Source organism: Hyperolius riggenbachi, chromosome 5, assembly GCF_040937935.1.
Source record: "Hyperolius riggenbachi isolate aHypRig1 chromosome 5, aHypRig1.pri, whole genome shotgun sequence".
Classification (NCBI taxonomy): domain Eukaryota; kingdom Metazoa; phylum Chordata; class Amphibia; order Anura; family Hyperoliidae; genus Hyperolius; species Hyperolius riggenbachi.
Window position 1 is genome coordinate 192,273,124 of NC_090650.1, and position 14,064 is coordinate 192,287,187.

The 14,064-nt window shown below is 42.6% G+C and overlaps 1 protein-coding gene across 3 annotated transcripts in view; it reads left to right on the top strand.

Annotated features, from left to right (window-relative positions):
* Positions 1-14,064, top strand: part of ABCA13 (ATP binding cassette subfamily A member 13) — a 770,386-nt gene that overhangs the window by 390,294 nt on the left and 366,028 nt on the right. For all 3 annotated transcript variants that reach the window (XM_068236514.1, XM_068236515.1, XM_068236516.1), the window contains exon 33: positions 6,874-6,943. In XM_068236514.1, coding sequence (XP_068092615.1) covers positions 6,874-6,943 — 70 coding nt within the window. The remainder of the gene's footprint in view (positions 1-6,873; positions 6,944-14,064) is intronic.

The following is a 14,064-nucleotide window of genomic DNA, read 5'->3' on the forward strand; positions in this document are numbered from 1 at the left end:
CTTTTCCTCATGTGTTCATCCCATTGGTGTTTGTGTTTTGAGATCATGTGCCTTTCGCAAAGCAGTTGTCCATAGGTGGGTGTTGGACTTCCCACGACACAGTTTCCTTTGACAGAAGTTGCAAATGGCAACGCTGTTATCAGAGGCAGACACACACAAAAAATGTCACACTGGTGAGCTTTGGAATGATGGCATTATGGTGGTGGCAACAGCAGGCATTGAATAGCGTGATGGCTGGCTAACCCCAGGTGCTTATACATGCCGTCTGACAGTGCCACTAGCTCATTTTTGATGAGCTCCCCCTGCTAGTTACAACAGCTTGTCTCCTGTTCCTCTCTGTCTCCCCATCTGAACTCTCCCTCTGTTCTTCATCTCTTTTTGTGGGCACCCACATGACATCCATGAACACATCGTCATCATCATCATCAACTGCTTCACCTGTATCAGACAACTCCAAAAAGGCACTAACAATGGATACTATATCATCATTATCATCATGACACCTTACATCCATGAGTGTACTGACACCTGACTGTGTGCTGTGCGCACAGCTCTCGGTGTCAGTGGGCTGTGTGGAGTGTCACACATAGAGATATGCAATAGTACTAACAGAATACAGTGGGAAAAAACACTGGAGTGGTACAGTGCCTGCTATTTAATGTGTCAAACAATAGCAGTAGTGTGTTGTGCACACAGCTCTGGGTGTCAGTGTGGGCTCTGGAGTGTCACACACAGAGAAATGCAATAGTACTATCAAAATACAGTGAGAAACAAACACTGCAATGGTACTGTGCCTGCTACTAATAAGACAAACAGCAGTAGTGTGGTGTTATGCACACAGGTCTGAGTGGCCGTGGGCTGTGTGGAGTGCCACACACAGATATATGCAATAGTACTGTCAAAATATAGTGGGAAACAAACACTGCAGTGGTAATGTGCCTGCTACTAATATGGCAATTGCAAACAATAGCAGTAGTGTGCACAGTTCTGGGTGGGTGCCAGTGGGCTGTGGAGTGTCGCACACACAAAAAACACCAGGCGAACGATTCAGTAGCCCTCAAAAGGGCTATTGGGGTGCTTTCACAACAAGTCAGTCAGCGAGGAACAAGAAAACAGACCTAGCTAACTTCCCCTATCTTAGTAATTCTCTCTGTCCCTTCCTCTAACTACAGCAGACAGAGACTAAATCCAAAGTGGCGGCTGCAACTTCGTTTTAAAAGGGGGGGTCCAGGAAGGTTTTCTAGCTGATTGGCTGCCATGTGTCTGCTGACTGTGAGGTAAGGGGTTAAAGTTTAGCTCAATGATGATGTATAGGGGGCAGGTCAAACACTCCATGGGCTCGATTCACAAAGCTAACCCAGTTAGAGACTTTAGGCATGATAACCATTGCACCATGCTGGTGAAAAGTCAGTTTAGGCGTGATAAGTTTAGGGGCCCGATTCACAAAGCGGTGCTAACCCAGTTAGAGACTTTAGGCATGATAACCATTGCACCACGCTGGTGAAAAGCCAGTTTAGGCATGATAAGTTTAGGTGTGATAAGTTTAGGTGTGATAAGTTTAGGCATGCTAAGTTTAGATAAGTGTAGATAGCGTGCAAAGTCCTGCACGCAAAGCAGCGCCATTAAACTCTATGCGAAGTGCACCACACTTTGCTAGCGCAAAACTTTTGATCAGCTGTGCACTGCGGTGCTAACCCAGTTGGCGCTTAAACTTATCATGCCTAAACTTATCACACCTAAACTTATCATGCCTAAACTTATCACACCTAAACTTATCACACCTAAACTTATCATGCCTAAACTGAGTTTAGGCGTGATAAAGGGCTTTTCACCAGGGTGCTAACTGTTAGCACCGCTTTGTGAATCAGGCCCTATGTGTTCACTGTCCAAAATGGGCGCGAACAGTTGATCTTTGCCAGGTACTGTCTGCCGGCAAACTGTTCGGGCCATCTTTAATAGTGATATGTATGACAGTGATGTCACCCCCTACACCTCCTATTAAGCTATATCTGTATAACCCCTAAAATTAGAGGCTCAGATGTCTAAAGCAGCCATTGGATAGGAAACATCCCATCACACGTACCATGGCGTAGACGGGCTGCTCCAGTCTTTAGATGTCCGTCCATATTGGAAATCTCCTCTCTGCTCCAGCTATATGAAAATGAAAAAAAGTGTGAATATAAGAAAAATATGAAACTTAATGGGGGAAAGAATTGTGGCAAACATAATAAGTTGACCTCTCTGCAATGTAACACTGCCTTATACACATATTTTAAACATTTTATAAAACAGGGAGCAACTCACACTCCCTGTTAAGGCCATTCAGACTCAGAGGGCTCGATTCACAAAGCGGTGCTAACCCAGTTAGAGACTTTAGGGGCTCGATTCACAAAGCGGTGCTAACCCAGTTAGAGACTTTAGGCATGATAACCATTGCACCACTCTGGTAAAAAGCCAGTTTAGGTGTGATAAGTTTAGGCATGATAAGTTTAGGTGTGATAAGTTTAGGCATGCTAAGTTTAGATAAGTTTAGATCGCTTGCAAAGTCCCGCACGCAAAGCAGCGCCATTAAACTTTATACGAAGTGCACCAGTCTTTGCTAGCGTAAAACTTTTGATCAGCTGTGCACTGCGGTGCTGACGCAGTTGGCGCTTAAACTTATCACACCTAAACTTATCATGCCTAAAGTTATCACACCTAAACTTATCATGCCTAAACTTATCATGCCTAAACTGAGTTTAGGCATGATAAAGGGCTTTTCACTAGGGTGCTAACTGTTAGCACCGCTTTGTGAATCAGGCCCTAGGCATGATAACCATTGCACCACGCTGGTGAAAAGCCAGTTTAGGGGCTCGATTCACCAAGCGGTGCAAAGTGTTAGCACCGTGGTGAAAAGGCCCTTATCACGCCTAAAGTCACTTTAGGCATGATAAGAAGAAACTCGCGCGAAGTTGCCACGCGTACGCGCGTAAGTGCGCGCGCAACAACCGGCGCTTCGCGCGAAGCTCCCATTAAGCCCTATGGGACTTTGCGCGCGCGGTAACTTCGCGCAAAGAGCAGGAAAAATCGGTGATAACTCAGTGGTGAAAAGGTCATCACGCCTAAAGTCTTTTAGGCGTGATAACTGAGTTATCACCGCTTGGTGAATCGAGGCCTAGGTGTGATAAGTTTAGGCATGATAAGTTTAGGTGTGATAAGTTTAGGCATGATAAGTTTAGATAAGTTTAGATCGCTTGCAAAGTCCCGCACGCAAAGCAGCGCTATTAAACTTTATACGAAGTGCACCAGACTTTACTAGCGTAAAACTTTTTATCAGCTGTGCACTGCGGTGCTAACGCAGTTGGCGCTTAAACTTATCATGCCTAAACTTATCACACCTAAACTTATCATGCCTAAACTTATCACACCTGGGGCTTGATTCACAAAGCGGTGCTAACAGTTAGCACGCTGGTGAAAAGCCCTTTATCATGCCTAAACTCAGTTTAGGCATGATAAGTTTAGGTGTGATAAGTTTAGGTGTGATAAGTTTAGGCATGATAAGTTTAGGTGTGATAAGTTTAGGCATGATAAGTTTAAGCGCCAACTGCGTTAGCACCGCAGTGCACAGCTGATCAAAAGTTTTACGCTAGCAAAGACTGGTGCACTTTGTATAAAGTTTAATGGCGCTGCTTTGCGTGCGGGACTTTGCAAGCGATCTAAACTTATCTAAACTTATCATGCCTAAACTTATCACACCTAAACTTATCACACCTAAACTTATCACGCCTAAACTGGCTTTTCACCAGCATGGTGCAATGGTTATCATGCCTAAAGTCTTTTAGGCATGCTAACTGGGTTAGCACCGCTTTGTGAATCGAGCCCCTAAACTTATCACACCTAAACTTATCATGCCTAAACTGAGTTTAGGCATGATAAAGAGCTTTTCACCAGCGTGCTAACTGTTAGCACCGCTTTGTGAATCAGGCCCCGAGTCTTCAAATGCCTGATCCACCAGGCTTCAATTTTGAAAGCTGTAACCTCTCTATCATACATATAAAATCTTGTCACAGCCTGTGTAATTTGTGGCATTTAGATCTTATGTCCACTAGATGGAGCAGTTGCACGGTATATTTGCAACCACTTCTTAGTCTTGGTTTCAAGTGGAATGGAAACATTGGTGATGACGGATGGACGCGCAGTGGAGTCACATGAGAATTGTCACTAGTCCAGATTCTGCCAATATGCAAAAGTAAGTATATTTTTCCGGCATGAGTAGGCCCGGTCCCGGACAGACGGGTTGCTTCAGACACAGGTGTGTTGGCTATGTGGATTTGCTTTAAGTGTCCCATCAGGTCCATCTGATTTGCTATTGGTGCTATGGTAGGAGGGAGGGGTAAAGTTATAGTTTGGAGTCATAGGTGTATGCCATCACTTGACAAACAAAGTTTTTTTGGTTCAAAATGGTGGCAGTCCATTATGTGCAAACCTAGCTGCAATTTAGATACAGCTTTGATCCTAAGTATGCCTGTATCTACTGTCTATGGCAAGAGCTATTTATATAAATGAGCGCTATATTTACATCCTGTTTCATTTATGGATGTCCTGGCTGTTGTTATTCACTTTGTGGATGTGAATAAATAATCTATTTGAACCATTCAGTGCTGGTCATTCTTACTTTTGGAGCCTTGTCTATTCTGATGTGCAATAAAATAAAAAATAACTTTTGTGTACCAGCTTTTATGAATAAATATGGATCCCTGTTCATGCATATGAGGTAGCCAGAACCCATCCCATTTAAATTGTGCTTGTGTGTGTTCTAGCAGTTCTTTGTTCGCTTGTCACTAGCTCAGTATACACCCTCTGAAATTGTAAGCATTGTAAGCTAGAAATCCCCACACTCCTGTGGCACAGGACCACAGGACTGTGGTTCCTATGACTATTTATGTCACTATGTGCCAGAAGACAAGGTTAAGTTTAGTGCAGGCTGCTGTGTTAGGAGGGACATTTTACAAAATAGAAGTTAAAAAAATAACACCTAAATCGCGTATTGAAATGGCCAGGTACTGGGAAAATGTAGCTAAATTAATGTGTATGTGACTTCAAACTTGGCATGAAATATACTGTATTTTTTAATATAAGATGCATTTTTTCTTCCAAAAAAGGGTGGGGGGAGGGGAGTGGGTGCGTGTTAATATATAGTACCGCATCTTGCCACTGGAATACCGAATATACTTGCGGCCGCGCTCCTCTACCCCCCTCACCCCCCTTCGCTCTGGTCCTACTGCTGTACATGCACTCCTCAGCCTCCTGCAGCTTCCAAGTTCCTGTACACTGTGGCCGCCTGGCGCTATACAGCTCCGGTCCTCCATACTTCCTGGTGGTCAGCTCCTACTTCCTGATTAGTGGTTCCCTACTTGACCACAGTGGTGCACATGTGCCGGAGTCACGCATGATGTACAGCACACATGCGCCGCTGGGGTCACGAAGTCAACCATAAATCAGGAAATATAAGGTGACCAGGAAGTACCGAGGACCTGAGCTTTATAGCTGCAGTTGGCCACAGTGTATGGGATTGCAAGAGCTGTAAGGCCTTGTTCACATCACAAACGCGGATGTCCATGCGTGCGGAATGCAACGCATTTGTGTGCGTTGAGTGGCTGAAAAATGCGTTTTGGCAAAAAATGCGTGCAGCGTGCGTTCCCGGACCGCACAGGTCCGAAACGCATGCAGTGTGAACATCAGACAGTGCACTGTATGCACTGTCTGATGTCGTGCGTGCCGGCCTCCCACACGCGTTTCCACACGCAGTGTGAACGGGGCCTTAGAGGAGAAAAAGAGCGAATGTGCAGCAGCAGGACTGGAGTGAGAGGAAGAGGAGTGCAGTGGCAGGATCAGGTGAGAGATTGCAGTGTTAGTGTAGAGTTAGTATAGTTAGAATAGTGTAGCATGTAGTGTAATGTAGTGCAGATCAGCTGATGGGGCAGCAGGGGTTAGTGTAGTGTAGTGTGTAGTGCAGTGTAGTTTAGCTGGTAGGACAGCAGGGGTTTGTGTAGAATAGCTTAGAGACATCTTGGGGGGAAAAAATCCATAAGATGTCCATGACTCACCCATTAACACACCAGGGCCCAGATGCAATTCCCTTCTTCACCTGAGTTTTCTCTGAGGTGATATTTTCACAACTTCTCATAAAATGCCTTTTAAGCTACCAGCAAGCAAGAAAATACTCAATATGAATTTCATAGTACTATTTCACCAAAATTTGGGTACTTTTTCAATTGTAAAATGCTTAAAAGTCAGTTTAAAGAGAAAATGAAAATTATCTCCTAGGAGATAACTCAGGTGAAAAAGTTAATTGCATATGGCCCCAGGTTTAGTATTTTTTTCCCCATATTTTTGCCCTCTAAACCATATAATCTTATAGTATAATCTTATAATCCATACCACTTTATATTCTGAAAAATATGGTACCTTTAAACTAACAAATTTTATAGGGAAACTTAATCTCCCTAACGGGAAGGACAAGTGTAACTCGTCCTGCAAAAAATGCTGAAAGCAGTAAGGAGAGCCACACTCATCCTTGCAGCCAGGGATATTTCCAGGTTCTCTGCTCCGCCGGCTCCAGCTGCATTCCCCCTCCCTTCTCCACCCTGGCTGTGTAGTTACCCCCCCCCCCTCTTCTTGCCCCTGTCTGCTGCGCTAGCCCTGCGCTAGCCCTCCCTTCCTCTTCCCTTATGTGTAGCGATCGCCAGCCTCTGTCCCCCACTCTCTTATAGGAAAAAAGGTTATGAAAATTAATTGAACCGCTTTTTGCACAGAAATCCTGGGGTTAAAGGTTGCAAGTAAACTTTTTATAGATGGACAACAATAACAATTCTTTTCCTTCCTTGTTTGTAGTACTTGCTATCAACTACTGCTTTTGGCCAAGGTATTTTTCTAATAACAACTTTTGAAAGTAAGGGAACAGGTAGGACATACAAATTTCTTGTGTTCATGTTTTGTCATTCTTATCCTGTGTGCTGTGTTTGAAGTAACATTGTGATAATACAATTATCCTCAATCTGTGTTGCAGAGTGGTGACAGCCATTTAAAACTAAAGATCAGATGGATTTCACTTGAAGGCAAAATTGCCACAGTTGAGAAATTGTGGAAAGAGAGGATTAGGAACCAGAAAGTAATAGCTCCAGAACTGAACCCACATATTATATTTTTTTTATGTTTTTGCAAGTTTAAGTGCTGCTGTATAGGGGTTGCAGCCTGCATGAGAGGGACTCTTACCGACGGAGGCTGTACTACGGGCTGTGTGTATTTGCCTGGCTGGCTAAAATTATGAGACAGTTTTACAACTAGCTTAAATGCCATTGCGCAGCTGGCAGCCCCATTATAGCCTCCTTAGGTAATAGTCCCTCTCATGAAGGCTGTCATTAATTTGTAAACAGCAGTGTGATTTATTTTTTAACTAATTTTTAACCCTCTGCTATCCATTTTACTAGCTTTCTTTTTAGTATAAATCATTTTTAGTTTTATTTATTTATACATTTTGCAATAGTGGTCCTTTAACAATTTTACGTGATATATCTGTTCAGTTTTTCTTTTCTAAACTTTTTCAGTTACTTCAAAAGGCCCCTGCCACTTAGCAAAGAACTTGCTCTCAGCAGTGGGGACGAACACAGTACCCTGTCAGTGTTAGGGTGATAATATGCATTTTGATGATAGATTCCTTATTTTAAGTCCAGTAGCCCCCAAGGGTGTCTACTATATAACAGTTCAAAAGGGGAATAACCTGCAGAAGACTGAGGAACTTCCATAATGACAAGAAAAAAATCAGGTTTATGTAAGTAGACAGTCCCATTTTTGCCCATCCATATCAATTACCTTTTTAACATGCTTTTCAATGTTTTATTAAACCATTACACTACTAAGCCATCAGTTTGTGGATGGTATACAAATGAGTCATCTTAATTAAATTTGCATAGCTCTTTAGTTACTCAAGACATAAAAGGGGTTCCCTGATCTTAGGGACACCAACTCTACCAAACACATGAAGGGATTCCCGAGTAATATTTATAGCAGATGTATTGCATAGAGTATAGTTCCCCAACCCTGTCCTCAGGGCCCACCAACAGTACATGTTTTGCAGACAACCACAAACATGCACAGGTGAGCAGAGCCGATTAACGACCTCTGTGGATTTCCACAAACCATGCATTGTTGGTGGGACTTGAGGACAGGGTTAGGGAGCACTGGCATAGAGGAAAGTCCTCTGGTCAATGAGTAGTTTAATCCAGGATCACTAGAATATGCTTATGGCCCCTTGCGTACTTGGGTATGAGTCAAACAAGTCCATAGCTATTCTTTTTAATGGCACTTTAATAACTGGAAGTTTCTTTCGGTTCCCCAGGCTATTAAGACCTTTGTAAAACCCTCTCAGTAAGTTCGCATAGGCAAGCTTCAGTACCAATTTTCTGTATGGTTTAGGAACCACCAATTGTTCAATAATTTCATAATCATTTTTTTATACATTCAAGAGCAAGTCATTGTTACTATTGAAATGAGGAAAACACAACGTGCTTGATTCACTAAAGCGTGCAAAAGTGTTTGCACACCAGTGAAAAGCCACTTTGCATGTGCTAACATGCTTTGCACGTGCTAACTATGGTGCTAAGTAGTTTGCATGTGCTAACTACAGTGCTAAGTAGTTAGCACCCTAGTTAGCACGTGCAAAGCTTTTAGGCATGATAAATGAGTTATCATGCTTTTGTGAATCAAGCCCAACATGTACTCTGTTAAACAGGCTCACCATTAATCATCACAATATTTTCCCATGCTCTGATGAGGCTAGGATCTTATCTTATATCTTTACCACAGTCTTCTAAAGCAACCCCTCTGTCAGTGGAGGTTTGCCCATCTTCACTGGCAGCAGGGACTTCCCTAGATCCCTCCAGTTCACCCCCATAACAGAGAGAGTAAAAACTTTAAGTTCCTGGGAGGAGTTTTCTGTGCTTAAAGGATACACGAGGTGACATGTAACATGATGAGATAGACATGTGTATGTACAGTGCCAAGCACACAAATAAGTATGTGCTGATCCTTTTTTTTCTTTCCCGGCCTGAAAGAGTTAAACATCAGGTATGCAAGTGATGATTTCTGTCTGTGTTGGGACTGGGTCAGACTATATCATCACTCTCACTGATTAAGAATTACAGCCTAAAACACTTTACTAGCAGAAAATGATTTCTGAGAGCAGGAAAGAGATAAAAAGAGTCAATACTTCATAGGTTTTAGCTCTGGCATACTTCAGTGAATGTGTCATTGAGCAGAGTCAATGAAACAGTAAAAACTTGAAAAATTATGTTTAAATACAGACTAAACTGTGGAGTATAAAAAAGGTCATTTTAGGAGAAAGAGGATAGATACAAATGTTTATCTCATCAGTTTATTTTCACCTCTGATGTCCTTTAACTGTTCTGCACACAGCCGGTGTTCTTATTCAGATATGAGGATTAGGTCTGTACAGTGCACAACATTTTGTTAAGTCCCTTTCAATAATTGCATCACGTGATAAATAAGGTACTACTCCAATCACATGAGTTACAGTACAGTTTAGTTTTCAACATAAACGTTGCTATGGGATACTCTCCAATATCTCCATGAATGCATGCTGCAGCTGCTTCTCTGATCTGGAAGTTCTGAATCTCAGGGCCAATCACATCAGCATTAACCACAGTAACTAAGCTCCCTGAGTCCAGCAAAGCAGTACGTGCATTCTATTCAAAGATACAGTACACATGAGTTTTCTAATTACTGGCATGGCAGTACATGATACAGCAGCAAACAATGACTGTCTCCAATCTCTGAAAGATGAATCAGACTGCATCAGTTCATCAGTTAATGGACAGTTTGCAGCCACATGTCCAAGTTCATGGAAATAATTTTTTTTTCCAAATTAGGCCTGCTGAAACTAGAAAACTGAATACTCACCTTGGGTAGTTTTCCTTTCCTGGTGTTTCTCCATGTCAGCATGCTATTGGGCAAAGTCCCACCTCCCTTTGCCCAGTAGGACGGCGTAATTTATTAAATAGCCTAGTGTTACCCCATACTGACATTCTATGTAACTAGTACGAGCAGGCAGCATGGGGTGGGCCCGTTTGCTGACATGGAGAAACACCAGGAAAGGAAAACTACCCAAGGTGAGTATTCAGTTTTCCAGTTTCCCTGATGTTTTTTATGTCAGCATACTATTTGGGCAATAACTAGACAAAACAAGGAATGGGTATGCTGGCACACAATTTAATAATAAACTTTAAACTTGAAATAGGTCATAAAGCAGATGGAACTTTTTTCTCAAATTTAACAGCAGATAACGCTGCTGGGTCTTCAGAATAATGTTTTATAAATGTATGACCTGAGGCCCAATTAGCCGCTTTACAAACAGTTCGCAAAGAAACTTTTCCCAAAGCTACCCAAGAAGAAGAGAGACTTCTTGTAGAGTGGGCAACAATGTCCTGCGGAGGCTGTAAACCATTTGATTTATATGCCTCCTGAATCAGTGACACTATCCAGTTCATTAATGTTCTTGAAGAAGCCATTTTACCTTTCCTGTAGCCCTTCAAAACTACAAACAAATGATCTGTGTCTCTGATAGGTACTGTAGCATCAATGTAAGCTTTTACAGTAGAAGGTAAGTCTAATGGATGTGCTTTTGATGAATCATCAGAAGACTTAAAACTTGGCAAAGTCCACTCCTGATTGAGGTGAAATTCTGATGTAACTTTTGGAAGAAATGTTTGGACTGGGTGTAAAATCAATCTGTCTTCATAGAACGTTAGAAAAGGCTCTTTACATAAAAGGGCTTGCAATTCTGACACCCTTCTACCTAAGGTGATGGTAACTAGAAATGCTGTTTTTCTTGATACGTTTTGCAATGAAGCTGAATCATTTTGCCAGTCTATAGAAGAAGTTAGAAAATTTAATACCAAAGGTAAATCCCACATAGGGCTCTGAGGTTTAACAGGAGGTTTTATTTTCATTGCTGCTTTGAAGAATTGTTTTTACTAGTGGATCAGCAGACTAAGCTATTCCTGAAATAGACGATATTGCAAAAACATGTCTGCGCAACATCGAATAAGAAAGTTTAATCTCCAAACTTTTCTGTAAGAAGGATAGTAAGTTGGAAACTTTAAAGTTATTAATATCAAATTTGGAGACAGAGGCAAACTGAAGAAATATTTTCCACATTCTATTGTAAGATGCATTAGTAGCTGTTTTTTTTTGCTTTTAGTAATGTAGAAACTAGACTGGACGAACATTCGGATGCTAGTAACCTAGCCCTTTCAAACGCCAGCCCATTAGGCGCAGACATTGAGGATTTCGATGAAGGACTGCATTTTGAGTCAACAAGTTCGGAATATCTGGTAATACTATTGGTTCCTCCGTCTTCAACTGCCAAAGTAGAAGAAACCAGGGTCTACCTGGTCAATGCGGAAGGGTTGCAAGGACTGTCATTTTGTGAATTCTCACCTTGAGAAGAAATCTGTAAATCAGTGGAACTGGAGGGAAAGCGCATGCCTTTCTGAACCACCATACCTGAGATAGTCCGTCCCCATTGCTTTGTGATCGGGAAACCTTGAGTAAAAAAGAGGAACTTTGTGGTTTTTCGATGAGGCAAATAGATCTACCTGTGGTGTTCCCCATTTCTGTACTAGGCAAAGAAAAGCAGACCTGTGGAGTGACCATTCATTGTTGCCTAATCTGTGCCTCGATAGATAATCTGCCTGTAGATTTTGCTTCCCTGGAAGGTAAACAGCTGACAAATCGAGAAGGTTGCTCTGAGCTAAATCCATTATTGGTGTAATCTCCCTCATGAGATCCGGACTGTGAGTCCCACCTTGTTTTTTTATATATGAGACTGCTGTCACGTTGTCGATTCTGAACAGTACTGTATTCCCCTTTAAGATTGGTAAAAAGTGAAGAAGAGCTTGAAGTACAGCTCTGACTTCCAACACATTGGAAACAAGATTTTTGTCTCGATTGATCCATGAATTCTGAGCTATTTGTGTCCCGCACACTGCTCCCCAGCCTACTCCACTGGCGTCTGTTGTCACTATATTCCATCTGTGTTGGAATAGTGGTCTGTAAGTGAGTAGATTTTGACTGTACCTCCACCAAGTTAAAGACCTTGATATTAGAATTTTTTGATCCATGCTCTGTTTGTCCCATTGCGATAGAAAGTTGAGTTGGAATGGGCACAGATGCCAGTGGGCCCAAGCTACCATCTGTATTGTAGATGACATCAACCCTATTATTTCCAGACATTCCCGAGCAGTTAGAAAGTCTACAAAGTAAAGATGTTGAAGAGTATCCCAAATTACTTGTATTTTTTCCTGAGGAAGAGAAATGGAATTTTGAAATGTATGAGCCAACCAAAGTCCGTCAGGATTTGTAACAATATTGTCTGATGCTCCAACAACATTTCTCTTGAAGACGACAGGAGAATGATGTCATCCAAGTAATGTAGGATGCGTATTCCACGAAGCCTTGCGAACGAGATGACAGTTAGCAATACTTTGCAGAATGTTCTGGGAGACGTCACAAGGCCAAAAGGAAGGCATTGAAACTGCAGATGTAAACCTCTGATCGCAAACCGTAAGTATTTTTAGAAGTTTTGATGGATTGGCATGTGGAAATATGCGTCCTTGAGGTCTATGGACGACATCCAATCCCCTAGCTGAATGGCCATTACAATCGACTTTAGAGACTCCATTTTGAATTTCGGAATGAGTATAAACTTGTTCAGTTTCTTTAAATCTAAAACCGGTCTGAGGTATCCTGTTTCTTTTCCTCACTAGGAATATCTTCGAATAATATCCTGTATTTCTCTCTAAACGAGGCCCTACAGAAACTGCTTTTTGAAGTAAGAGATTTGATATATACTCCACCAACACCTCCTTCCTTTGATTTGAGGATGGAATCTCTGTCACAGCGAATTTGTCCATCGGAGGGTTGTTTTTGAACATCCAGATGTGGCCTTCTGACTGTAATGATCCGCTCAGCTGGCTGCACAGGCAGCCAGCTGTTTGACCATTCCTTATGTCTGAGAGGTGCAGGTCTCTGGAAAAGACACCTGGCTTCATCTTGCAGCTTTCAGAACTGCCTTGCTGAGGAGTTTGCATACATGCAAATTACTCAGCTGGCTCCGTTGAGGGCTGGCACTATAAAGAGCTGCTGCTGACCAGAAGGCTTCGCTGGTCATAAGGGTTCATCCTGTGAAGCACTCCTGGAGTGTCAGCCATGCTTTGTTTAAAGATTAGCTGAGAGTAATTCAGGGGACTGCACTAGGCATCCTTGCTAGAGCAGTCAGGATTGTATTATTTGTATTGCCTGTTCTGTCTGTCATGCTTGGATCGCACTAGCCTCTAGCGGTAGCGGCGGTGGGTCCTCCTGATCTACTACTCTCTTGCTGTACTTGGATCGCACTTGCTCTGGCGGAAAGAGCAGTGGATCCAGCTCGCTCTGTTTTTATACTTGGATCACACTCGCTCTGGCGGAAAGAGCAGTGGATCCTGCTAAGCTCTCTTGCTATACTTGGATCACACTAGCTCTGGCGGAAAGAGCAGTGGATCCTGCTAGCTCTCTTGCTGTACTTGGATAGCACTTGCTCTGGCGGAAAGAGCAGTGGATCCAGCTCGCTCTGTTTCTATACTTGGATCACACTCGCTCTGGCGGAAAGAGCAGTGGATTCTGTTAGCTCTGTTACTTTACCTGGATCGCACTCGCTCTGGCGGAAAGAGCAGTGGATCTTTCCTATCCTACTTCCCGTCCATCTGTCTGTCTTGTCTGATACGAATGCTTGCTGTAAACTCGATGAGTTAACCGTTAAGCAAGCGCTTGCGTTCTCTGTTTCGTGTTTGTGTGGCGGGGGTTAGTTAGGCGTGCTTTTCTCTTTTGTGCTTAACACGCGGAGGACGCGCCGTAAATGTGTTCGCTGTTGCAAATGAGTGCGGTGTTTGCGTTTAGTTAGTGTTTGTTATTTTCCTTATCTTCTCATTGTATGATTTGCTGTGCCTTTGCTACTCTTGTGCCCTGTCT